General features: G+C 32.9%; 1 protein-coding gene across 1 annotated transcript in view; it reads left to right on the forward strand.

Annotated features, from left to right (window-relative positions):
- ELP4 (elongator acetyltransferase complex subunit 4) overlaps positions 1–26,819 on the forward strand; it is a 241,249-nt gene that overhangs the window by 46,906 nt on the left and 167,524 nt on the right. The window contains exons 4-5 of the mRNA XM_082844011.1: positions 14,370–14,498; positions 24,006–24,145. Coding sequence (XP_082700137.1) covers positions 14,370–14,498; positions 24,006–24,145 — 269 coding nt within the window. The remainder of the gene's footprint in view (positions 1–14,369; positions 14,499–24,005; positions 24,146–26,819) is intronic.

Consider the following 26,819-nt stretch of genomic DNA (forward strand, 5'->3'; position numbering starts at 1 on the left):
GCCACAGTTCGAGTTTCTTTGGCAAATTAAAAAGACTAAGAAAAAACATGCAAAAGCTCAGTACTGTTTCCAGTGACCTACATTTGTAGGCAGCTTTTAAAAGATGGTATGTGCCTTATTTTCCAACGAGGAAATGAAAGATAAGATAAAAAATATAAAAGAAAATAAACCCACCTCTCTGTCATTACCTAATGAGAAATTTTTGATATAACACTAAAATAAACACACATTTGGCATTGATGTTTGTACATCAGTCAACAAAAGAAAGGAATTTTGCATGCAGAAAAGTAGCCTAAGTTATATAGCAAAATGCCACACTGTGTAATAGGATATTTATCCTTAAGAAGATGAAATATACTTCAAATCTGAGCTTAGATTTTAATTTCTGTGTTGCTGCTTAACTAGCTACAGGACCTTGCACAAGTCACTTAACCTTTCATATTAAGATAGGGATGATAGCCTGCCTACCTTATTCCGGAGCTCCAAATTAAAAATGAAATATCTGGAGTTTTGCTTTCTAAATCTTAAAACACCTATTCCAGCCCTCACATTTACTTTAAAAATTTTATTTTGAACCCATGAAAAAATGAATGGTTGTGAATGCTTGATGGATTTGCTATAGGCAAAAGAAATGTTTAAATCTTAGAACTATTATTAGTTTTATCATTCTTGGAAAAGAAGCCACATAAAGTCAGCTTTGGGAATATTAGAAATAGGGCTCATTTTTCTTTTGAATATTTTTTCTGAAAAAGTATTCAGAAGAGAAAATATTCAATCCTTTTGGGGGTGGATAAATGACTTCAAAATTTGAAAACCAGAGCCATTCAAACTAAAAGAAAATCAGCCTCCCAAATGAACATGTTGTCCCATTTAATGAAACATTAAAGGATACCGTGGAAGGAGAAAGGCTGTATACTATCAAGGATCATAAATTAAATAGACAGTCTGTGAAGATTTATTATGTACAAAAGGATAACTCTACTGTTGAAAACCCCCAAAATATAGGGCTATTTCTCCAGCTAGTGTTGGGATGATTCTTTCAGTGTTTCTTTTCTAATTTAAGTTTTTTTTGTTCACCAGAAACTGACAGGCAGTTGCAGAAAAGGGCCTTAGTTCCTCACATCCATCTTTTCACATTATGGTATATTAACAAAATCAGAGGCATTTGAAACGTGCTTATTGTTTTTGTAAAATATTCTCACTACAGTTTGTGTGTGCATACATGTGAGTCTGAAAGTCTGTGCTAGATTTCAGAAACATGGTAGAGAGCATTAAAATGAAGACTTAAATTGGAAGTAGAAAACAGATCTGCAACTATGAAGTTTCAGATCAGAGATATTGATCTTACCTTGCATATCAATATCAGAGATATTGATCTTACCTTGCATCTCTTAAAACAGACTGTAACATACAGGGTGCTATAGAATTAAAGAAAACCTATTTTATGCTTTTTACCCAGTTACCTCTACTTCTCAGTAGTCAATGAACAAAAAGAATGAGTTCTATTCTACTAGCACCAAATGTACTACAGAAAGTAGTTTTCAAATTTAATAAAAATAAAGTGATACCCAGTTTCATTTAGTACCTCACAATACCCTAAGGATTTTTGTTTGTGACACTTTCCATAAGCTGGGTTTATTCCGGAAAAAAAAAAAATCACATCAAACAAATAAAACCAGTCACTTGTTGTGTGCTCCTGAGTTAGGAATATAACTGATCAGGACCCCTTAAATGAAGGTAATGCCTGATTTCATTCCTAATTGAGATTTCTTTGACAATAGATATCCATGAAACTTTAGAATACTTCTTTTCCAACAATGTAAAGATTTAGTAAATAATTATAAGATTATTGTCACTTTCTCAACTTTCAAAATAATTATATTTAGAAATGTTTTAGTTACATCGGTTTTTAGAAATTAGTTTATATTCAATAAAGAGACTTAATACTTAAAGGAATTTTGTAGGAATACTTTGCCAACATAAGAATCCTTTTATAACTTATTATTGCATAACTTGTTTGCTTAATGTAGATTTTCATATGTCATATTTTCTTAAAACAGGTTAATATACACCCTTATACAGTAAACATTTACTAAAAGGAGTTATTACATATGATCTCACTAATAACTAAACCTGTTAATACCAGTGAGTAAGTGGAAAGTTTAGTCTACTTTTTAAAACAATTCACAAAGTGTTTTGTAATCAAGATATGTCCTATTATAAGGACATTGTTCACCATTCACTATTCTTTCTATAACTAGGAACATAATATATATAAAAATATACATATATACACATATACGTGTGTGTATGTATACACACACATACATAATACATATACACACACAGAAGTTCACATTTTTAACAATAGTAGTTACCTAGTTAGTAGCTCTCTTCACTTTAACTTGTATTATCTCTCTGAGTATGAATTTTATTGGTTGTGCAGTCAGAGCCAGATTAAACATTGACAGCATTGAATATAAGAACTTTACTTTGTAAAAAAACCTAGAAAGGAAAACTCCAATTTTTATGGATAAAAGTATTAATAGATTCCAACAGTGCATTCTTGCCTCTCTATAAGTAAAAACATGGTATTTTTATTTTAAGCTTTCTTCTTAAGAAGTCAGTTTGAAGTAAAGAGACTGTTTTGAAGGAATATGTAATATAGCTCTTATGTTTTGATTTATAAAATCATAAATTCTGTATCTAAGTAGATCTATTGAGGAAAATTGATAAAATTACTATAGACCTCATAGAGACTTGTTCTTAACAGCTTGACAGTTTTGAGTTTTTTTATATATGTGAGAAAATAATTACAGAAGCTAATATCAGAATGCCAAGACACTCAGTGCATTTTCCCTTAAACTCCTTTTAAGTCAATGCCATCAATAGACAGTACTGAAACCTGTGGCTGCTTTGGTCAAGACTAGGAGTGCTGTTTATGGTATTAGCAGGCATATTTCTAGGACCTAGATAAGGAATGTAAATTTGCCTGTACCTCATTTTCCCATTCTCACTACTAGATTGCAGTAGGACTCAGAGGTTAATACAAGTCAAAATTGCTTTGAGATCCTTCTGTGACTGGTGCTCTTAAAAATGTGATGGTTTAGAATGTAATGTTTTAAAATAATTAAATTATATTTGCATTTAATTGAAGATATTATTATTAAACTTAGTGCAACTCTTTCTCTTCATTTCTGAATACTTCTAGTGCAGACTTCCATTTCCTTTCCTTCATGTATCCTGCTCCTTCCCTCTATCTTAGTCAAGAAAATTGAAAGAGAGGTTTTTCCAGCTTTCTCAGCACATTTCTGGTTTACATTTTAAGGAGAAATGTGATTTGCTTGCCAAATTACAAGCATCAGTTTTGTCAGTAGCTTAACTTGAGAGTTTAGTTAAAATACTTTTTGTATGCTGATGTGAAAGTGTTTTTCACCATCCTTCTTGTAATAGCAGTAATTTTTCTATCTTTATATTCAAGAAAAAATATCTGAAATTGTACTAAGATGTCCCCTAATCTGTACTGCATTTGGTTTGAAACAAGATAATTCACTCATTACTAATCTTAAAATCTCTGAGTTTTAAAAACATGTAACATCAACTACACCCCAGGACCTTCTAACTTACTCCCTGCAGTCTACATTTCTGAATGCTTTTAACAATTAAAGTCACTCCTCGCCCCATTCTTTTGAACAGTTAAATGAAAATAATGTGGAGAACATACCTTTACTAAATCAATATTCAGGTTAAATATTTGGACCATGTTTGTATTCAAATTATGATAATCAGTAATATCTTTGGATTTGTTACTCTTTCCAACTTTCAGAAAATAAGTATTCCCTCCAAAAACCCCCATAAATCAACAAAGTAATATACTTACTGATACAATATAATATACTTACCGATACATGCATAATGCTTAAGTAGTATTAATTATACAGTTACCGAAACCTGCAAGGATCAAAAGATTTTATTTTTAAGAAGGATTTCTCATGCTGCATGGATTATGTTGCTACATAATAGCTCAGTAGTACTTCTGCTGAATTGTAAAATAGCTTAGAGAGAAATATGATGCCCATAGTTGGTGTAATGCATTGGTAATTAAGAGGGTGGGAGGTTAAGCTTCATTAACTGCTGAGGGATTGTATCTTGGGTTTTATTATGCCCTAGAGAACATAAAAAGTGAGAAGGGTCAAACTGTTGGAATCAGATTTTGCTTGTGCATCTGCCAAAACAAAGACCACAAAATAATAAAGCAGTAAGCACAGAATGACATGAGTTGAAAAGGGAAGAAATATATCTACAGCATCTTATGGATAAGGATAAGTGTTTCTGGTGAAAAGAATTAAAAAAATACTGGAGTATACTTTGGTATTGAAAGTTTGTAATAATTTTGTTTCATATAGCTTTTTTAAAAAGTCAAATAAATAGTTTTTGTCCAAAGGTATTGCCAATTTCTTTATTCTTGTTAATTTTCTAACTTGGTGTATTTGATTAAAAGAGAGACAGACACTTTATACTTGCCATACTATCTTCTGCGGGGAACTTATGATGCCTGCTTTTTATTTTTATTTATTTATGATCCTTATTACCAAATGTATGTGAACTGTAAGCACCGCATTGCAGAAAAGAACAAAAAATCTGATGTATATTCTTCCTCTTAGGAAACAAGGATACTAGGTTAGAAATCAAGACGGGGTGATTTTCGAAAGTATGAGGGAGGATGCTGATCTGTGATTGATGGCTATAATAGTTGATTATTAAAGAGCTTATCCTTAGCATTCTCTCAAAATAGACATTTTATCAAAACATCAATTAAATTTTTTGTTTGATTAGATACAGGTATTGCAACAAATGGTAGAGATTACAGATACAGTGGTCATCTCTGAGAGGGTCAATGATTCACCGTGAGCGGGGTAGGTGATGGCATACTTCAAAAATTTTAGGGCTTACAAATATAACAACATGTTGAATGCAAACTCTTACAGAAATTTCTGAATATTAGAAGACAAAAGTACCAGAATATTTTTTTCCCAAAAATGTCATTTCTTGGTATATCTAATCATTCATTTTCACTTGAAGAGAACAGGAAAATGGATTTCATTTCTTACATTCCCTCCATTCCTCAGTATCATGTCACATTTTTAGTTCCTTCCTTTTCTTCATGTTTAGTCCTTAACTTTCTTGTTCTGCTTTTTATTCTCTTCGCAGCAAGCCTTTTTTCCCACCAGTTTCATTGAGATGTAGTTGACATATAACATATTATTTTAAGGTGTACAACATAATGTTTGGATATATGTATATATTGTGGAATAACTACCACAATAAGTTTAGTTAACATCCATCACCTCACAGGTGCAATTTTTTTCTTGTGATGAGGACTTTTAAGATCTACTCTCAGCAACTTTCGAATATACAATACAGTATTGTTAGCTATAGTCACCATTGCTGTACCTTTATCATGTACAGAAATTATTTATCTTCTAACTGGAAGTTTGTACCTTTTGACCACCATTGCCCATTTCCCTGCTTCTGGCAACCACCAATCTATTCTCTATTTTTATGAGGTCAGATTTTTTAGATCCCACATATAAATGAGCTCATATGGCATTTATCTTTCTTCATCTGACTTATTTCAGTTAGCATGATGCCCTCAAGTCCATCATGTTGTCACAAATGGGAGGATTTCCTTTCATTTTTTTTATGGCTGAATAATTCTATATATTAAACATTTTCTTCATCTGTTGATGGATACTTAAGTTGTTTCTATGTCTTGACTATTATAAAAAATGCTACAGTGACATGTGGCTACAGATATCTCTTTGATATAATGATTTCATTTCCTTCAAATATATACCCAGAAGTGAAATTGCTGGATCATATAGTAGTTCTATATTTAATTTTTTGAGGAACTTCCATACCGTTTTCCATAGTGGCTGCACCAATTTACATTTCCACCAACAGTGTACCAGGGTTCCCTTTTCTCCACATCCTTTCTAAAACTTGTTATCTCTTATCTTTTTTATGACAGCCATCTAACAATTATATAAAATAAAATACATTAAAAAAATTTTATGCTTGATAAACAATATATATGTCTTCATTGTATTAAAAAGTGTTACCATTTTTTATTTTTACACTTTCTACCTCTTTATTCCTTTTTTATACTGCTGAATTATATCTTCAAATAATTTTTTCAGAAAAGGTTTGTGGTAGGTAAGCTTTTGAAACACTGTATACCTTTTAAAAAGTATTTTGCACTTATGGTTAATAGGCACTTTTCCTGGATGGAGAATTCTAGATTTAATATCAGATTTCCTTGTATTTTGAAGACATTTTTTCCTTGTCTTTTAAAATCCAGTGTTGCTGAGATATCTAATGCTAATCTATTTCTTGGCCCCTAGTAACCTCTAATCTGCTTACCATCTTTATAGTTTGCTTTTTGTAGAATTTTACATATGTGGAATCATGCAGTATATAATATTTTGTATCTGGCTTCTTTCACTTAACATAATGCTTTTTAGATTAACCATATTCCTATACATATATCAGTAGAGTTTCTTTAACTGATTTTTTTAGCCATTTACCAGTTGATGGACATTTGGGTTTCCACTTTTGACTATTAACTGAAGTTGTGTGAACATCCACGTACATGTCTTTGTATAGACATGTTTTTATTTCTCTTTAGCAAATACCTAAGAAGATAATGGCTGGATCATATTGAAAGTGTTCACTTTTTAGAGAAATTTCCAGACTCTGCTCTAAAGTACCTGTGCAATTTTGCATTCTCACCAGCTGTGTATAAGAATTCCAGTTGCCTGCTTTCTTTTTAACATTTGGTGTGACCATTTTTTGAATTTTATTTTAACAATTCTCATGCACACATTGTCCACTTTGTAAGAGAATAGTATGAAAGAACGTTCAAAGTATAATCATATCTTCTTTCTGAGATATTTAAGGGTTAACTGAGAGGTCTATGGATGCATGCTGCCCTGAGCCAGGAGAGGGAATTAACTAGTCTTCAGTGACTGAGGAAATAATTGTAGAGAAAGTAAGGAGGAGGCAGAGCTGAGAGAAGGGGAGAAAAGAAGAATGAAAGACAATAACCTGACTTATTATGTACTTTGAGTTTGACATGCAGTCGAACATTCAGGTAGAATATTCAGAAGGCAGTTAAAAATCTAGGCCCAGAAATTGCAGAATTATTGGAAACAGAAATTTGTTAGCAATCATTTATTTTACCCTCAAACGTTTATTGAATGCTTATTGTATGCCAGACACTGTTATGGACTGAATGTTGTGTCCCCCCTAAAATACATGTTCTTTTCGCATGCAAAATACATTTAGTCCAACCCAAAAACCAATAGTGAACCTGTGAAACCAGGCAAGTTATGTGCTTCCATAATACAGTGGTGGGACAGGCATAGGAGAAACATTCCAAATCCAAGGGAGAAAGAAGGAATGGATGATGGATCCCAAGCAAGTCTAAAATTTAATAAAGCAAATTTCATTAGATCTTAAGGCCCAAGAATAACTCTCTTTGGTTCAATCCTCTGCCCTCTAGGCCCACTGGGGTAGCAACATCATGCCTCTTCAGCTGGGCGGGACACCCTTTTAAACCGAGGTGGGGGCAGCCTTATCCCTCAGGCCTGTACACTTCAGGCCTGTGGTGGGAGTGGCAGCCCTGATGATCTCTGAATCAGTTTTGGGGTCCTTATTCTCTTTTCTTTCTTTTTTTTTAAGTTTTTTTGATGTGGACCATTTTAAAAGTCTTTATTGAATTTGTTACAATATTGCTTCTGTTTTATGTTTTGCTGTTTTTGGCCGCGAGGCATGTGGGATCTTAGCTCCCCAACCAGGGATCGAACCCGTACCCTCTGCATAGTGAGGCAAAGACTTAACCTCTGGACTGCCAGGGAAGTCCCTTTTCTTGAAGGATAGCGCATGTTTGAAACCAAATAGCTCTGTGATCTTGTCCTGTAAAGTCAAAGAATTCCTTAATACCATCTTGCCTTCTGTAGTCCCTTTAGTTCAAACTGGCCGCCTCTCTACTGGTATAATCTCATCTCTGTTCCTGGCTTCTGTGAGATGGCTGATTAAGCCTAAGAGTTGTACCCATGATCTCTTTATCAAATGATTATTCAGCCAAACCCTTAGTGTACTTTAAGAACAAGCTTTCTTATTTTTTGCAATATTGATAGGTTGAAAATTTTTCAAATCTTCAAGTTCTGGTTCCTTTTTGCTTATCAGTTTCTTTAATTTATCTCTTTCCTTTTGTATTTTACTATAAGCATTCAGGAGGAACCAAGCTGTTCAGAAATTTGCTTAGAAATCTCCTCAGCTAAATATTCAGTTTCATCACTCACAAGTTGTACCTTCCACAAAACAGTAGAACACAGTTCAGCCAAGTTTTTTGCCACTTCATAACAAGGATCACCTTTCCCCAGTTTTGAATAATGTGTTCCTCATTTCCTTATGAAACTTCAACAGAATCACACTTAACATCCATAATTGTAGCATGTACCTCAAAACTCATCAGCCTCTATCCGTTACCCAGTTCCAAAGCCACATTTCTATTTTTACGTATTTGATACAGAAGCATACCACTTTTCAATACCAAAATCCCCATCACCTTGGGCTACCATAACAAAATATCAGACACTGGGTGGCTTAAACCACAGAAATTTATTTTTTCACAGTTCTTGAGGGTGGGAAGTCCAAGATTAAGGTGCATGCTGATTCAGTTTCTAGTGATAGCTCTTTTTCTGACTTGTAGCTGTCCACCTTTTCACTGTGTGCTCACATGACTGCTCCTTTTTGCATGTGTGGGGAGAGAGAGAGTGCTTGATCTCTAGTGTCTCTTCTTATAAAGACACTAATCCTATTGGATCATGGCCCCATCCTTATTACCTCATTTATCCTTAATTCCCTAAAGGCTTTATCTCCAAATACTATAATATTAAAGGGTTAGAGTTTCAACATAAGAATTTGCAAGGACATAAACATTCAGTCCATAGCAGGTGTTAATGATGAAAAGAGACTAAGACATAGTCCCTACCCTTAAGCATCTCACAGTGGAACCACTGAAATTTGAGAAGGCTTTTTTTTTTTTTTTTTTTTTTGCGGTATGCGGGCCTCCCACTGCTATGGCCTCTCCCGTTGCGGAGCACAGGCTCCGGACGCACAGGCTCAGCGGCCGCTCCGCGGCATGTGGGATCTTCTCGGACCGGGGCATGAACCCGTGTCCCCTGCATCGGCAGGCGGACTCTCAACCACTGAGCCACCAGGGAAGCCCATGAGAAGGCTTTTTTATCTAAATAAAGACATAGGAAGAATTTTTGTATAGATTTTTTTTTTAAGTTGAGACTTCTAAAACACTAGGAATAATGCTGGCAATGCTAGCAATGATACAAAGTCACATGCTTTTTGTTGTGTTGAATTTTGTAGTGAATGCAATATGGACATTCAGTTTGCAAGGAAGAAACATCTGTAGTTAATTAAATGGAAGAAGAGAGGTGGGGGGAGTGGGGTAGACTGCTATTTCCTCTATTTCATTTCTTTCCTTTAATGTTGCAACTTCACTTCAGAGAGGGTCTCTTGGATTGGATAGTCATCATCAAATATGGATATTCCCAAAAGAGCTTTCTTTGTCTCAAGCACCAATCACTCTTCTAATCTGATGCTTTTAATACAAACACACTACTTCATGGAATAACAAATATTTAAGCTGTTTTTCCTTAGAAGAAAGATAGTACACCTAATCGGCCCTTTGAGACTCCATAACTCACTCAATACTGCAAAATAAATTTTTTTGAAATGCCTAACATTGGTGGGAGGTGTTCCTTTTAATATTGATATAAAAATGAGTTTGGGGTTGGTGGGGTGTGCACAGACCACCATCAGCTCTTTCTTATGGCACTTATTTGCCTTATTATTTCTGTATTGCTTTTTGTTTTTTAAGTTTTTGTGTCAATTTATAGATAAAATATGAAGATTTAGTTCTCATTTAATACCACACATTCTCTTTATGTCTCTGTTTCTCCTTTCAGTATATTTAAGTTGTCTTCCCTGGTCAAGTCAGTTATTCATTGTTTACGTTGTGTCAATTTATTCATTACAGTATTTAACATTCTATATTATATGTGTATCCCCTTTTTTGGTACACCAATTATTTTTTCTGAAGTTAATCATTGCCTCATTTTTTTCAACTGTATCAATTATTAGTTCATCTCCAAACTTTCCACTAAAGCCCTAAAACTCCCCCTTAAATGTGTTTAAGCATCATCTCCCTAGACTTCTCCATCTTCTTCCAAATGGATTGCTTGCTCTGTAGGCTGTCTACGTAGCTGTTATTCTGGTGCTTCCCTTCTTCATCCTAACAGTTGCCTTTGAGAATGAATGGAAGTAGAGGGTAAGTATGAGATGATAAAGTTGGTTTTTTTTTAAATTTTGTACGTCTGAAAATTTTACATTAGTTTGGTTGACTATAGAACACTAGGCTAGAAATAACTTCCCTCTGTAAAGTCCAGTGTTGCGTTTGCAAAGTTTGATGCCATTCATATTCCTGACCTGTCCCCACCCAACCCCTGGAAGCTTTTCAGATATTTTCTTTTGCCCCTCTTGTTCTAAAATGTCAGAATTATGTGTTTTGATGTAGGTCTATTTTCATTCACAGTTTGAGTACTCCATAGGATTTTAAATCTAAAATGTCATAATTTTCACTTCTGGAAATTTCTCTTAGGTTCTTTCTTTGATATCTTCCTCTGCTGTATTTTCTATTTTTCTGTCTAGAAGTGCTAAATCTAAAACTCTTAGAAGAAAACAAAGGTTTTCTTTGACCTTTGTTTTCTTTGATCTTGGATTAGGCAACAGTTTCTTAAATATAACACCAAAAGTACAAGCAACAAAAGAAAAAAAAAACAATAAATTGGGCTTCATCAAAATTAAAGTTTTTACATCAGAAGACACTGCTGATAACACATATATATGGAATCTTAAAAATAAATAAATAGTCATGAAGAACCTAGGGGCAAGATGGGAATAAAGACACAGACCTACTAGAGAATGGACTTGAGGACACAGGGAGGGGGAAGGGTAAGCTGGGACGAAGTGAGAGAGTGGCATGGACATATATACACTACCAAATGTAAAATAGATAGCTAGTGGGAAGCAGTTGCATAGCACAGGGAGATCAGCTCCGTGCTTTGTGACCAGCTAGAAGGGTGGGATAGGGAGGGTGGGAGGGAGGGAGACGCAAAAGGGAAGAGATATGGGGATATATGTGTATGTATAACTGATTCACTTTGTTATAAAGCAGAAACTAACATACCATTGTAAAGCAATTATACTCCAATAAAAATGTTAAAAAAAAAAGACACTGCTGAGAAAGTAAAAAAGTTTAATCACAGAATGTGAGAAAATATCTGTAAATCATGTACATGATAAGGGTCTAATACCCAGAATAAATAAAGAACTATCACAACTCATCAACATAAACAACCCAATTAAAAAATGGGCAAAGGACATATAGACATATTTCCAAGGAAGATATACAAATGACCAAGACTAGCACATGAGAAGATACTCAACATCATTAGTCATTAGTGAAATGCAAATCAAAACCACAATGAGATACCACTTCATACCCACTAGGATAGCTATTTTAAAAAAAAGAAAGAAAAAGTGTTAGAGAGGATGTGAAAAAATTGGAACCTGCAAACATCGTTGGTAGGAATATGAAATGGTGCAGCCACTGTGGAAAACATTTTTGTAGTTCCTCAAAAAGTTGAACAGAACTCCCCTGTGACCCAGCAGTTCTTCTCCTAGGTATGTACCCAAGAGAATTGGAAATATATGTTCACAGAAAAACTCATGCATGAATATTCATAGCCACTTTAGTCTTAATAGCCAAAAAGTGGGAACAATCCAAATGTCTACCAGTTGATGAATGGATAAACAAATGTGACATATCCATACAATGGAATATTATTCAGTCATAAAACAGAATGAAGTATTCATACATGCTACAACATAGATGAACCTTGAAAACACCATGCTAAGTGAAAGAAAGCAGACACAAAAGGCCATGTGTTATATAATTCTGTTTATATGAAATGTCCAGAATAGACTAAACCATAGGGATAGAAAGTAGATTAATGATTGCCAGGGACTAGGAGAAGGGGGCATGGGGAGTGACTGCTTAATGAGTACGCGGTTTCTTTTGGGAGTGATGAAAATGTTCTGAAAGTAGGAAGTGGTAATGTTTGCATAACTCTGAATATACTAAAAATCACTGAACTGTATACTTTAAAATGCTTAAAATGATGAATTTTGTTTTATGTGAATTTTATCTCAATTAAAAATACATATCTATATACATGTATAAAGATATTTATTATTTATATATATGAAAACCTTTATATATATATAATCTTATAAACCTTATATATATAACCTTTAGATGGATGTTACTAGAGTGTACTTTCTATACATATTTTGAACATTTTCATCCTTAGCTTTAGGAAATAAGCATCTGTTTTATCAATACTAAAATTAGAATCATTATAATTTTCACCTTACTTGTAACAGTTTTTAAAATAGTGAAATGTCCGCCCTAGGAGTAGATGACATATTTAATAAGATATATAAGGAGATGCTTACCTGTTTTTTGTTTACATATGTTAACCATATTAATGAGGTCTCTAATATTTTAGGTCTAGTTCTTTAATACTATACACCTTAATGTTAGAACATTTCTATTCAAAATTGTTATAGTTTAATCAATGAAAGAAAGTGTGGTATACATTTTAAAAATATACATTCCATCTCTTTTGCAAAAAAATTTTTTAATGTTTTTGTTCAGTTTTGGATGACCTTTGTTAAAACTATTAGTAAGTGTTCCTGAGATTGCAAAACAGTTAACACAAATATTTATACTAAACATTGCCTAATATTGGCAATAAAAAAATGTGCAGCTCTGAATAATAGTTAAGACAATTATTTGACTGAATTCTCATAATCGAACTTTTATTGAATGCTTAACATGTGGCAGGTACCATTCTCTGCATTTACATTTTTAACTCATTTATTACTTACAACAAACCAATGAAGTAAATACTATTATCTACATTTTTTCCGTTAATCAGTGGAGGCATATAGAGGTGCTACTAGTGGTCAGTGTAACCACAGACACAACTCTAATGTAAAATCAAGATTTGAATCTAAACAATCTGGATGCAGAATTCAAATTCATAACTGCTGTGTTGGGTTGAACTATATGCTTCACAAATATTTGTTTCCATTGGAAAAATAAGTTACTTTATATTTTGGAAGAGATTAATGCTTTGCTAGGAATGATGTATTCAGAGTTTTAATGATACAACTAGTTTCTAATAGTGGCATATATTATAGAGTGAATCCACTTTAAGATCTTTTAGGAGGAGACTAAGGTATATGATGGTTACTGTATTTCTAGGTGATTAGTTGACATGATTCTAAGCATAAGTAAATTTGATCCTGAAAAGTAAAAGTCGCAACTTGGACTAATTTATGACGTGGCACAAGATTATGTTTACTATCCAAATGCCCCACATTATCTTTATGATTCTAGCTAATAAAAAACAAAATTATTGCTGGTGCTTTCCTTCTGCAAAAAACATGTGTACCTTTTTCTTTGGATTATTTCTATAGTACCTCTTAACAAAACCATGTTTCTATATGTTTTCTTGTAACCACTCAGTAGGTCACTCAGTAGTAGGTCAGCTTCCAAGAAAGAAAAGAAAAATTGGAATTCAATGTCTCTTCATTTAATCAGAGATTTTAAATTCTATTTTCATTTTTAAAAGAAAAGCATAGGCTTGCAGGTGCAAAACTAATGGGCAAAATAAATGTCTTTATTCTTAGTTGTTACTTCACCCATTATTTCGGTGAATGAGTTTTTTGAATTCTAGAATTACAAACCAGTAAACAGATTACGCACATGCTTTATTTTTACCTTGTGGCAAACATAACAATAATTACATGTAATACATAAGTGCTAATTCTAGACTTTGCTTGAAGTGTATAAATTTTTCGATGATCATAGCCTCTTGCAATAGCATTGTATAGCATTGCTAGTATAAAAATTTGAGTATTTTCTTTAAATTCTAGTTCACTGGTAAAAATTTAAACTTCACATTTAATATTATGTAAACCCTCTTTCTCTGCTTTAGAAATATCTATATTGTCATGATTTTATGCTTGAATCAATTTGAAGGTGTAAATTTTTAATACATTGGAAAGTTCTAGTATTGTTAATATGATTTAAGAAAATTTTCACTTTTTTTTTTTTTACCACAGTTGCTCAGTAATATGTCATTCTGTTTTCTTAGGAACTTCCTGCACCATTACTTGATGATAATTGTAAAAAAGAATGTGATGAAGACATATGTAATCATAAAACAGAATCTAACATTAAGATGAAAATAGCTTGGCGTTACCAGTTATTACCCAAGATGGAGGCAAGTCAATAAATTATTTCTAAAATTTGCAAATATATTTGTTTTCATTTTTCAGGATCTCTTGTGGTATACTTGTTATTCTTTAAATGTAATACAACGTATATTTGTTTATTTATTTATTTTTTGCGGTACGCGGGCCTCTCACTGTTGTGGCCTCTCCTGTTGCGGAGCACAGGCTCCGGACGCGCAGGCTCAGCAGCCATGGCTCATGGGCCCAGCTGCTCTGCAGCATGTGGGATCTTCCCGAACTGGGGCATGAACCCGTGTCCCCTGCATCAGCAGGCAGACTCTCAGCCACTGTGCCACCAGGGAAGCCCTGTATTTGTTTATTTAAATAATTAGTTATTTCATTTGTAAAGTATCTTATCAAGATGACTTTTTCCCAGTTTTATTCTGAAATAATTGACGTATGTCACTGTATAAGCTTAAGGTGTACAGCATGGTGGTTTGATTTACATATATTGTGAAATGACTGCTAGAGTAGGTTCAGTTAACATCCATCATCTCGTATAGAGAAAATGAAAAGAAGAAGAAAAAGAAATATTTCCGCTTGTGATGAGAATGCTAGGATTTACTCTCTTAACTTTCCTATATATTATTCAACAGTCTTAGCTATAGTCATCATCATGTACATTATATCCCTAGTACTTATTTATCTTATAACTGGAAGTTTGTAACTTTTAACCACCTTCCTCCAATTCTCCCTCCCACTACCCTCTGCCTCTGGTACCCAATGTCTAATCTGTTTTTTCTGTTAAGTTAATTTCTGTTTTATTTTGTTTTGTTTTTAGATTACACATGTAAGTGAGATCATACATTATTTGTCTTTCTTTGTCTGACTTATTTCACTTAGCGTAGTGCCACTAAGTTCCATCCTTGTTGCAAATGGCAAGATTTCCTCATTTTTTATGACTGAACAATATTCCATTGTATATATCTCACAACTTCTTTATTCATTTATCCATCAATTGACACTTTGTAAATAAAGCTGCTATGAACATAGGGTTGCAGATACCTTTTTGAGTTAGTGTTTTCATTTCCTTTCAATATATTCCCAGAAGTGGAGTTGCTAGATCATATGGTAGTTCTATTTTTAATTTTTTGAGGATCCTCCATACTACTTTCCATAATCACTGCACCAATTTACAATTCCACCAACATTGCACAAGGGTTCCCTTTTCTCCACATCCATGCCAGCATTTGTTGTCTCTTATCTTTTCCATGATGGCTGTTCTAACAGGTGTGAGGTGATTATTTTAACAACTTAACATTGTGGTTTTAATTTGCATTTCCCTAATGACTGGTGTTGTTGAGTGTATTTTCATGTACCTGTTGGCCTTTTTAATTTTGTCTTTGGAAAATTGTTTATTCAGGTCCATTGTCCATTTTTAAATTAGGTTAGTGGGTTTTTTTTACTATTGAGTTATATGAGTTTTTAAATATATTTTGGATATTAACCCCTTATCAGATACATGTTTTGCAAAAAATTTTTCCCATTCCATAGGTTATCTTTTCACTTTATTGATGGTTTCTTTGGCTGTACAGAAGCTTTTTAATTTGATATAGACATACTTGTTTATTTTTTATTTTGGTGCATATGCTTTGGGTGTCATATCCAAAAACTTATTACTAAGACCCATGTCAAGGAGCTTTATTCCTGCGTTTTCTTCTAGGAGTTTCATGGTTGCAGGTCTTACATTTAAGTCTTTAATGCGTTTCAAGTTAATTTTTGTGAGTAGAGTAAGATAGGGGTCCAGTTTCATTCTTTTACATGTGACTATCTAATTATCCCAGCACCATTTATTGAAGAGAATGCCTTTTCTCTGTTGACTATTCTTGGCTACCTTGTCAAACATTAGTTGACCATATATGCTTGGGTTTATTTTTGGGTTTTCAAGTCTGTTCCATTGGTCTATTTGTCTGTTTTTATGTCAGTATCATACTGTTTTGATTAATATAGCTTTATAGTATAGCTTGAACTCAGGAAGTATGATGCCTCCTGCCTTGTTCTTCTCTCTCAAAATTTCTTTGGCTTTTTGGGGTCTTTTGTGGCTTCATATAAATTTTACTAGTGTTTTTCTTCTACCTCTGTAAAAAATGACATTAGAATCTTGATAGGGATTGTACCGAATCTATAAATGGCTTTTGGTAGTATTAACATTTTAACCATATTAATTCTCCCAACCCATGAACATGGAATACCTTTCCATTTATTTGTGTCTTCTTCAATTTCTTTCATCAGTGTCTTGTAGCTTTCAGAGTAGAGATCTTTCACCTCCTTGGTTAAATTTACTCTTAAGTATTTTATTGTTTTTGATGCTATTGTAAATGGGATGATATTTCCTAAAAATAAAATTATGGTTTTTTTTTTTTACCCAAATAGATTATTGATTTCTTCCATAATCTCCCTATAGAATCTTTTATTCTAGGGTTGCAAGACAGAGTGAGTGAACTAATTAAGCCATTTCTATCTAATATAGTTGCCTATAAATATTCAATATAAGTAGTGGTTCTTTGGAATTACTGTTTTTATTCCTGTACATTTCATTTTCAACCATTACATTTTCAAGCTGTCTGGTAACCTCTCCTATCTAGGATAAACTAAGAGACAGGATGTGAGGGGAAATTTTCTGAGAAGTCAAAACACATGTCAGTAAATCTGCCTACTAAATAAAGCTTATGAACTCTGCTCCTATTGAAGCCCCCTCCATTTGATTGTTTCCTTCATTCATTTTTCAGAACACTTTGAAGTCTACCAGACATTATCATACTGGTAGAAAAGTGGGGGAAATTCTATCTGAATAAGACAATTCCCATACTCCACACTTCTCTAGTCTTCCACATTGACATCAGTGTTACCTTTCCCAATTACAGAAATATGTTTATAACACCTCTTAACTGAAAATGCCTAATTTGGTTTCCTGTTTACTGCTCCCTTCTAAATGCATGGCAGACTGTCAATCACATTACCTTCCTGCCAACCTTAGACATAGCCTTAGAATTCTCTGCAGAATGTCTGGGTGGTCACTACCAGTTAATAAGAATTAGAATGTGAGATGAAACCCATTATAAACCCACAATGTGAAATATAAACTTCTCAAGTTGTATACAAGATTTATACCACCTAATCCAAGCCTACCTTTTTAGTCTCTGTCCTGTGTGTATATAAAACACTATATTCACCCATCCTATGAGGACTGCTCTTTGTGAATTGCTTGTATTTCTGCTGGTGATGCTTTTCACTTTCTTATTCACCAACTCATCCTTCTCCAAGGGCAAATGATATGTAATTATCTAATTTCTTATATTTGTTTCCATAGCACCACATGCATTTTAAAGTACTTCTCTACATTGTTTTATAGTTAGTTGGTAGTATAATTCTTTTCTCCACCAGACAGAATTCTCTAGAGGACAGAGAGCTTGTTTTATTATATTTTCTGTTGTATCTCCAGCATCTGTGTTAATGCCATTTATTCATTCAGTCAGAAAATATTGATTAAGCATCAACTGTATACCAAGTATAAAATGTGTTGTAATAGGTGGATATTAAGCAATGGTAAATTGTTCTAATTTAGGTGGGAAAGCTATTTGAATAATATCATTTTTAAGTGAGATTTATTTAAATGACTGTGAACAAACTACAAATAGGAGAGCGGTTATTTGCAACTCATAGTAGAATAAGGAATAGTCTACCAACTAAATTTTTGAAAACAGGAAAAAAAGTAAAAAGAAAACTTAGGTAGTCCTTAAACATACAAGAACAGATGCCAAATTTCAATTATAATAAAAGAAATGCAAATTAAAACTATACTGGCCTGCCATTTTTCTATTATTAGATTGTCAGTAATCTAAAATGTTTGGTAAGACACTAAATTAGCAAAGGTGGGAAGAAACTAGTACTCTCATACTTTGCTGGTAAAAATATAAATAGGTACAGCTTCCGTGGAGGGTAATTTGGCAGTGTCCTTCAAAATTACAAAAACGTATACCCTTTGATTCTTTTGGAAATTTATGTCATGAATATATTTACTCAGATGTACAATGAATTATGTATGACCTACTTATGAGGCATTTTTTTTAATAATAAAAGATTGGAAATTAAATGTCCATCAGTAAGCAACTAGTTAAATAAATTACAGTATATGTGGACAGTAGAAAACCATACATTTGTCTTAAAAAGTGAAAGGAAGCTCTATGTAATCAGAATTTGTTACAGGCATAGCTTAGAATGGGATTGAAAACTGGGTACAAGAGACCAGAATAAATGTAGTTATTCTGCTTGGGAAAACGTGAGTTAATTTACAAAGATTAAAACAGACAAGCAATGTAGGGACTAGCACTTGAGAACCCTAATAGCAAAGAACTTCATGCCTTTAATCTGGCTGATTCATTTAAGTAACTGGGCTTAAGGGTGACTCTTTTGTAAAGAGTGACTGTATTTCTAATTTTTTCTACTGGTATGTTCTGAAAGTCATTAAGAACGTAAGCTCTAAGTTGAATTTAGCTTTTGTGTAAAGACAATATACCAATTCAGTTTTAGATCATATAAAATACTTGTATCTTCCATTTCTTTTATTTTTACTCTTAGCTAGGTTTTGGTCTTTTCCTTGGTCACTAACATTCTTGAAGTGAAATTGTCAGTGAAAATGCAAGTGATTGAAACTTTAAACCTTTTTTTCTTGCTGCTTCTTATAAAATCTGTTTAAACTTGGGGAGAAAGTTCTTTGTTTCTTTATAGTTAATTGTCTCCTTCTATATTGTAATTACAGATGCCATTCCTGCCCCCTTTCACATATGAGTAAATACTGCTTGCTCTGTTTTTACTTTTAGAGTATGGTGTGCTTGCCGTTGTTATTATGGGGGTAAACTTCTCAGAGGTTACACATTAACACAAGCCTCAGTTTTCAAGGCTTACAGCTTCAGTGTTTTAAAAATTATGCTCTTACAATGATGTTCTCCAGACGACTTATTTTCCCATTTTCTTCAGGACTCCATTAAAATATCACTTTATCGGGAATGTCTTCCTTTGTCACTCTGTATAAAATGAAACCTCTCTCTCTTTCTCTCATCCCCTTTCACCACCATATTTCTCTTCAGGGTACTTGCCATTATCTAGCAGATAATATATCATCCATCTCCTCCTACTAGAGTGTGAACCAATGGGAGAAAAAAACTTTTACTATTTTGTTTTACTGGCATATGGTAGGTGCTCAATAGTTATTTGTTGAGTACAGGAGTGAATGACATATAGTTTGTGAATTAAATGTTAAAGTGAGTTGAGTTGTATTAATTAATACACATAAATTAGCAGCTTATTTTGAATTTACAGTCAATGGTCGAACTTAAGTTTACTAGTATTTACAAGTAAGTTCTGTCAAGTTTAGAAAATAGAATCATCTCTGGCTTCTTTGCTTTTCTTTGAAATGTCACTAGCATGTATATTTGCCTGTAACACAAATTTTATATATGATGATTCGCCAAGACTGAGTAGACTTTGAGGATCACTCTTCACTATCTACTTTATAAATCCAGACCTTACCTTGCCATTATCATTTTAAAAACAACAACAGTAAAACACTGGTTTTCTGTATTTTACTTGGGACAAACTATAGTTAACACTGTTATGAGTAAAGATTAAACAAGTCGTCCAAAACATAATGTAACAGAAAGGTATTCGGTTGATTATCAGAGATGCCTCTTAATTCAAGTCATCACCAGGTCCTTAAGAGTGTAGTCATATTCCCATTTAGGGAATGCAAAAAAGGATAAGAATATGTACACCTAAATAAATAACAGTAGCTCAGTAAAGCATAAAGTAGTGCTTCTTCCTCTTGGAGGCGTGTGTAGTTTTTAGAAACCTACCTTCCCTCATCCTGTGATTTTGATTTTCTCTCCCACATGGCCATGCCTCCTTCTTTCCTATCGAATCATCAAACCCTATTCCCTCTTCACCCCAAGAATTCATAGCCTACAGCATATTCTGAGACTTAAGTTTTTCAATATTGTAGAGCTCTACTACCAAGGCCTACCATGGCTCCAGCAATTTATGACAGCATATTAGATCTTTATTATAGTAAATCCTCATTACACTTTGAATTTCCATCTTACTGGTTCAGCTACAACAGTCCTGTGATAGATGTGTGCATGTTGTAGATGACAACAAATACCATTTTTCCAATAAAGCAATGTAATTGCAAAGGATAGTGATGGATCTTCTGATTCTCTGGTGAATCATGACACAATAATAATAATTAATAATATTTATGTAGCACTTTATAATTTACAAAATATTCATTTCCAGTATTGCATTAGATTCTCGCAACAGCCTAGTGAAATAGTTATTATTAGCTCTGATTTCTGGTGATTGAACTGAGGCTCAAAATGGTTTAGTAACCATTTGGGTTCTTGCTTTCTGTTATGCCATGCTGAGAAACAAAAAATGATAACAGTAATAAGAAAATGTCTTATTTAGACTGTTTATTTGTGATGCAGCTTTTCTCTGAAATTTTTCTTTCTTTCTAACATACTTAAGTTGGGGAATGGTATTGTTTTGTTGCTCTGTGCTCCTCCTGAACCCCCATCAGAGTTCATTCTCCTTTGGCATAATAAATTTTTACTGAACCATTCCGTTTTGCTCTCTTCCACAGTTGACAAAGTTAAAGAGTAGTTTATGAATGTGAAATAGAAGTTTTCATAATGTAAAACTAAAGCAACGTGTCTTATCAAACTGAGTAAATGGAATAGTTATTGCTGATAGTTTAATTTTTTTTAATGCATTTACTTCTTCAGGAAGTTGATAGGTTTTCATGGATTACCATGACTACTACTACTACTGCTACTACTACTATTATTATTATTATATTTAATGACCTTTTTTTAGAGGAAATATTTTGAGTCTTTGTTTTACAATTCGAAGCCTCAGAAGATTTCGCAGCATTCCAGTTATCTGATGATATGTTAATGCTATGTGTGTTGGGTAGAAAAAAACTTACAAAATTGTTTTTCCTGTAAGAGTATATTTAATTTTCATTTTCATTTTTTATTGAAGCATTAAAGTTTCTCATCATTAATAAAATGGTTAGTGTCTACCTTGTGAATATATTAGTTGCCCTATCTAATCCTAATTTCTAAAAAATTAATAATTTAGTTTTAATAAGAAAAGCTTCCAAATTTATTTTTACATTTTGATTAATTATTTGTGTTCTATATGTAAACTGTCACAGCATGAAATCAATTTTCTGCCTTGATTCATCCCAAATCTGAGAGTTCTGTCACTTTAATATTATAATTAGGAACATTGATAGAGACGGCAACTTAAAAAGCATACTTTGCTTCTTGGCAATTTAGCATATTTCTCAAAGTGCATAGGATTTCAAGAACCTTCAGTCCACTAATAAATTTATTAACTCAAACTTAAAAGAAGCGAAAAGTCTCTCTTTCTTTCTCTCTCCCCATGGCCAGTCCGCCAAAATAGATTATTCATGCTTATTTGATTCAGGTAGGCTTTTGCAAGCTTCCCTACTAGGCCTGGGAATGTGGTACATTGAGGCCTTTTCAGAGGCTTCTGACATAGACCAAGCTTTTATTGCATGGTGTTTTATTATTACCAAATCCTAGTCTCCACCCAGTTTGTAGGCACTCTGCTTATTCTTTTGAATCAGAAAAGGTTATCACCTACCTTAATCCATGCAGCAGTGTGGATTAAGGACACCAGTGTGCCCCAGGATTCTCAAAGAGGATCCTGGAAACTTCTTGTTTCTTCTTTTTTGCTGTCTTTACTAAATTCTATTGGGCCTTAGGGGGATTTGCATCTGAAATGGGCAACCTGGTGTTTTTCTCAATGAAGACATCAGATCAAAGTTCAGTTAGTCAAGGCCTTTCTAAAACATTAAGGGGGTTTGGACTTACACAATAAAAAGATGAGCTCTAGCAGAGATTGCAGTAAAAACATTCTGAACTATAATCCGGATAAAGAATAGATTATAGGGCAAAGAACAGACCTTGTTTAAATTGCTTTAGACTAATAACTTTACATTTAAAAACTTTACATCCTATTTTTAAGAGACAAATTTTAATGTGACATAATGTATTTGTCAGTACTTTTCGTGGCAAATAGATAAATCATGTTTTTGAAACCATACTTCTGTTTATATTGTATTGAAAAGATTAGATTAAGCCAACTGATAGGTCTCTTTCATTAATGAAAATAAACAGTACCTTATGGAGGAATGAACAGCCATTTTATCTAGAAAATAAATGTCAAACCCTTGGATTCTGAATCTGAGAATAATGTGTCTATTAGACTTTAATTTTTTAATTCTCTATTACTATATAATTTGATGTTTGTAGGCATTTAAGAATATGAATTCTTGAAGTCTTAAAATGCAAATATCTAGTGTCAAACAAATGTCTCTTTCTTCTCTAAATTTCAAAGTTGTCAGTTACTTAGTAAAATAAGTTAAGAACCTACTGCGTATAATTCTTTAGTTTCTGTAAAGATTATCTAGTTTTGTCGAATGTTCTGAAACTTGTCTGTTTTGTAGCATTCAAGACAGTGGAAGTTAAGTAAATTTAGATCAGAGACTTTATTAGAAACTATTGCCAGATGGAATCTGTTACTAGTTCAACTTTGGATAGAGATATATTTGGATAGAGGTATATTTGAATAGAGATATATTTCTAATGTGCTGAATGAAAGAAATCAGCCAGAGTCCGTTTAAAGCAATGTAATAATAATGTTATATTACTGAGCTTCAACTATCCTATGTAATTAAATTCAGCATCAATAGTTATTAGAGTTTCTTATAAGAAAGATAATTGGTTGGAGAAATTGTTAGTAGAGGGCACAAAAGAGGAATTATCAATGAACTAATGAATATGCCAGGTTTCTGATTTAACTAATAGAGCTTATGTACATTCTCCCACTGTATCATGTACCTTGTTCCTATCTGGAATATCCCAGTATATTTTATACTGTTAGCTCAATTTTAAGTTTGTAAGAAGTTTTGAATACTATATATACACATGGTCTTATGAGAATTTAGTTTTAAAATGATGCTCAGTTTAATGTATGTAAATAGCTAGTTTCTTTTGGGCCCCTCAGCAATGAAATAATGTGGCTTAAGTTTTCTTTTCATTCTTAGTAACTGTAAATTTATTTTATTTTTAAAACTTGAAGTCTTAATATTAATTGAGTTATGTATATAAAATTTTTGAACTGAGGAAGGTATAGTAAAAAGGCAAAGAGGTGTTCAATTTCTTATCAAACTTAGGGAACCACCAGGAGTGAAGATACCTGGGAGATGTAAAGGTTGATTTCTAACTATCAATAGTTTATAATGATAAAGATTGTTGTATGCTTCTTTGAAATTTAATAAGTCTATATATATCAGCTCTTCCTTATTTGCATTAAAATGCATAAATATATCAGAATTTTGCTGAATGTAGGATAAATAAATTGCAGTTTAAAGAAAAATTTTTAACAAACAATATGGGTTTTCTTATCAGGCTAGACCAGTATCATCTTCAAGATTTGGTCACTATTATGATGTATCAAAAAGGATACCACAAGAACTAATTGAGGCTTCAAAATGGCATGGATTTTTTCTTCCAGAAAAAATATCATCAACTCTTAATTTAGAACCCTGGTAAGTTAATGATTTCAATTTACCACAGTCTTTGAAAGAATGCATATTTAAAGGTACATATCCTAATAAATGTTTTCTGTATAATGTGTAACCTTAATTGTACATGTTTCATATTATTTCATTATATGTGGTTTTCTTCTTTTTCTCATCCTGTAACTGTTGGACCTACTATTACTCTTAATTTGCAACTTGAAAAATCTGGATACCAAATTTACAATACCTGCTGTTTTTATTTTCAATAAAATGTGAAATAGTTCTATATTAGGGTCTTTCAGCCCTAAATGCACATGGATACCTAAATATTGCTTATTGATAATAATAGTGAAAATGGTATAAAATCATGCTTTTGCTCCATGTTTTTTGATACATGCTCTTTCAGAAAGTAAACAAGTACTCTTTTCTAATATTTTATTTATTAAGGCTTTCTACTTCTAGTTATGCTGTAAATAAAATAATCTGTATTTTTTTAGATAACAAGAGAATTTAGGGTTTGAGTTTTGCAATGAAAAGTTTTAAGTAATAAAATAACAACATATATAGTGTTACTGTATTAAAGCACAACTCTGAAAATTACAGTACTTGACATTGAATAATTTATAAAGTATTAGGAACGTTTAATTTCAATTCTTATTGCAGTTGGATCAAGGGAAGGTAATTCACAGAATAGGTTGTTGCCTCTGTTTTCTTTCGCACTGTAAAACCTTTATTTTCAAAATGAGATGAGTTATTAAATGGAAACTTAATAGATAGGAAGTTGTGAATGGAAATGACTTAAAAGTATAGATTCTCTTTCCCAGAAATATTACATGAAAATTTAGTGGAGACTATCCTATTTATTTTTATTAAATCTCTTTCCAAAAAAAAATATTTACTAGTGTATTCTCCAGTCCATATGGCTGGAGACTTACGGAAAATGGTGCTTTGATGATGCTTTAGTGTTAATAGCTGCCATTAATGAATGACTGCTATGTGTCAATCACTCTACTACATACTCTACATTTGTTATCTAGTGTAATCCTTGTATCAGTCCTATAAAAGTTTGTACAGTATTCCCATTTTCCAGAAAGCGATACCAAAATTCACAGAGGTGATTTATCTGAGCCTCAACTATTAAGTGATCAAACCAGGATTAACCTAAGTCAGAAGATCCCTCTCTTTTTTTTTTTTTGCCTTACTGCTTCAAAGGACTTTGGTGTCCTTCACCTTTATCTTCTTGTGTTGTATAGTAAAGAGCACTGATAAAGAAATTAAAAATCTGGATTCTGGTACTGAGTTCATCCTACTGTTACTCTTGGGCAAATCCCTTAAATTCAGTGAAAATAAATATCCTCTTTTGAAAAATAGGGGCGGGGTATGGGGGTTCTAGGAGGAATACCACCTGTCCTTCCTGTATCACTAATATTTTATTAAGTTTGAATGATTATATTGATTATACTAGTTCCTAATTTTTGTCATTCACTGAACCAGACATACATATACATATACTTGGGAAATAGGTCAAAATAGTGTTTCCATGATTTGTCAAATAGTAAATCATGGAACCCAGATTCAAAGTCAGTTCTTTCTGACTTCAAAAAATCTGTGTTAGCAGTAATGCTATCTGTACTGCCTCCATTCATGGAGTGCTTAGGGAAATGAAAAATGTACATTAGGTATGATGTAAATACATGAAAAATAATATAGTGTTACTTTTGTAATTAAAAAGAAAATTAAGGATAAAACATTCTTTAAGCCGGAAAGTACAAAGTGTTTTTCATTTGTTCAGCAATTAAAGAGAGGAGGGAATTAAAATTTGTCAATTTTCTGTTCAGTGTCAGGCACTGTTCTAGGCATTTGACCGTGGGATATCTCATTGAATCTTCCCAACAACCCTCCAAGAGAAGCAATATTATCCCCACTTTATAGGAAACTTGAGGTCAGAGACGATGAGCAGCTTTGCCACTGTTTCAGGCTCTGAGTGACTAAGCAGACACCCAAACCCAAGTATCCAAAACCCTCTGCTCTCTTTTCTGTACCAGGCTGTCTCCATTTACTGCTGCAGTAACTGTACAGCACACAAAGCTGGGCACCTGAAAAATTAAACCTTATTGGATGTGGAAATATAGTCTTTAAAGTATATTTTAAGAATATTTTTGAGAAGTAACAGCTTTGCATGGAACAGGAAAATTTATAGATTTTAATTACCAGGGCAGTATTTCATTTCATAGTGGTTAACCGATAATTCATTTATTTCATATTAAACTTAAATGCTTAATTAAATGTAATTAAACTTTAAACATGTAATTAAATTAATTTTGAAAATGGGTACTTTACCATGTGAGATTTATTTTAATTTATGAAAAGCGTGTGCTCATTTCACTAAAATGAACTTTACTGGTTCATTTATAAAACAATAAAGCTAAGCCTTACAGTTGTCCTTACTTTTCCTATAATTAAGACTAGAGGATATAGCTGCATCCCACTATTGTGTGTAAGGATATAATATATAATTTTATAATTTCTAAAGGCACTGTTGAAACATATAAAGATTTTTTTACAGTAAGAAAACCGGAAGGTCATTTAAAATCTGCACTAACTAATTTTAAATTATTGGTGGGTTTGCCAATGGAAAATGTTCATACATACAGTTTAAACTTTCAAGTTGAAGCCTAGGTATAAAAACCTGAGATGTATC

The sequence above is a fragment of the Leucopleurus acutus genome, assembly GCF_964270905.1.
Source record: "Leucopleurus acutus genome assembly, chromosome: 8".
NCBI classification, from domain to species: Eukaryota; Metazoa; Chordata; class Mammalia; order Artiodactyla; family Delphinidae; genus Leucopleurus; species Leucopleurus acutus.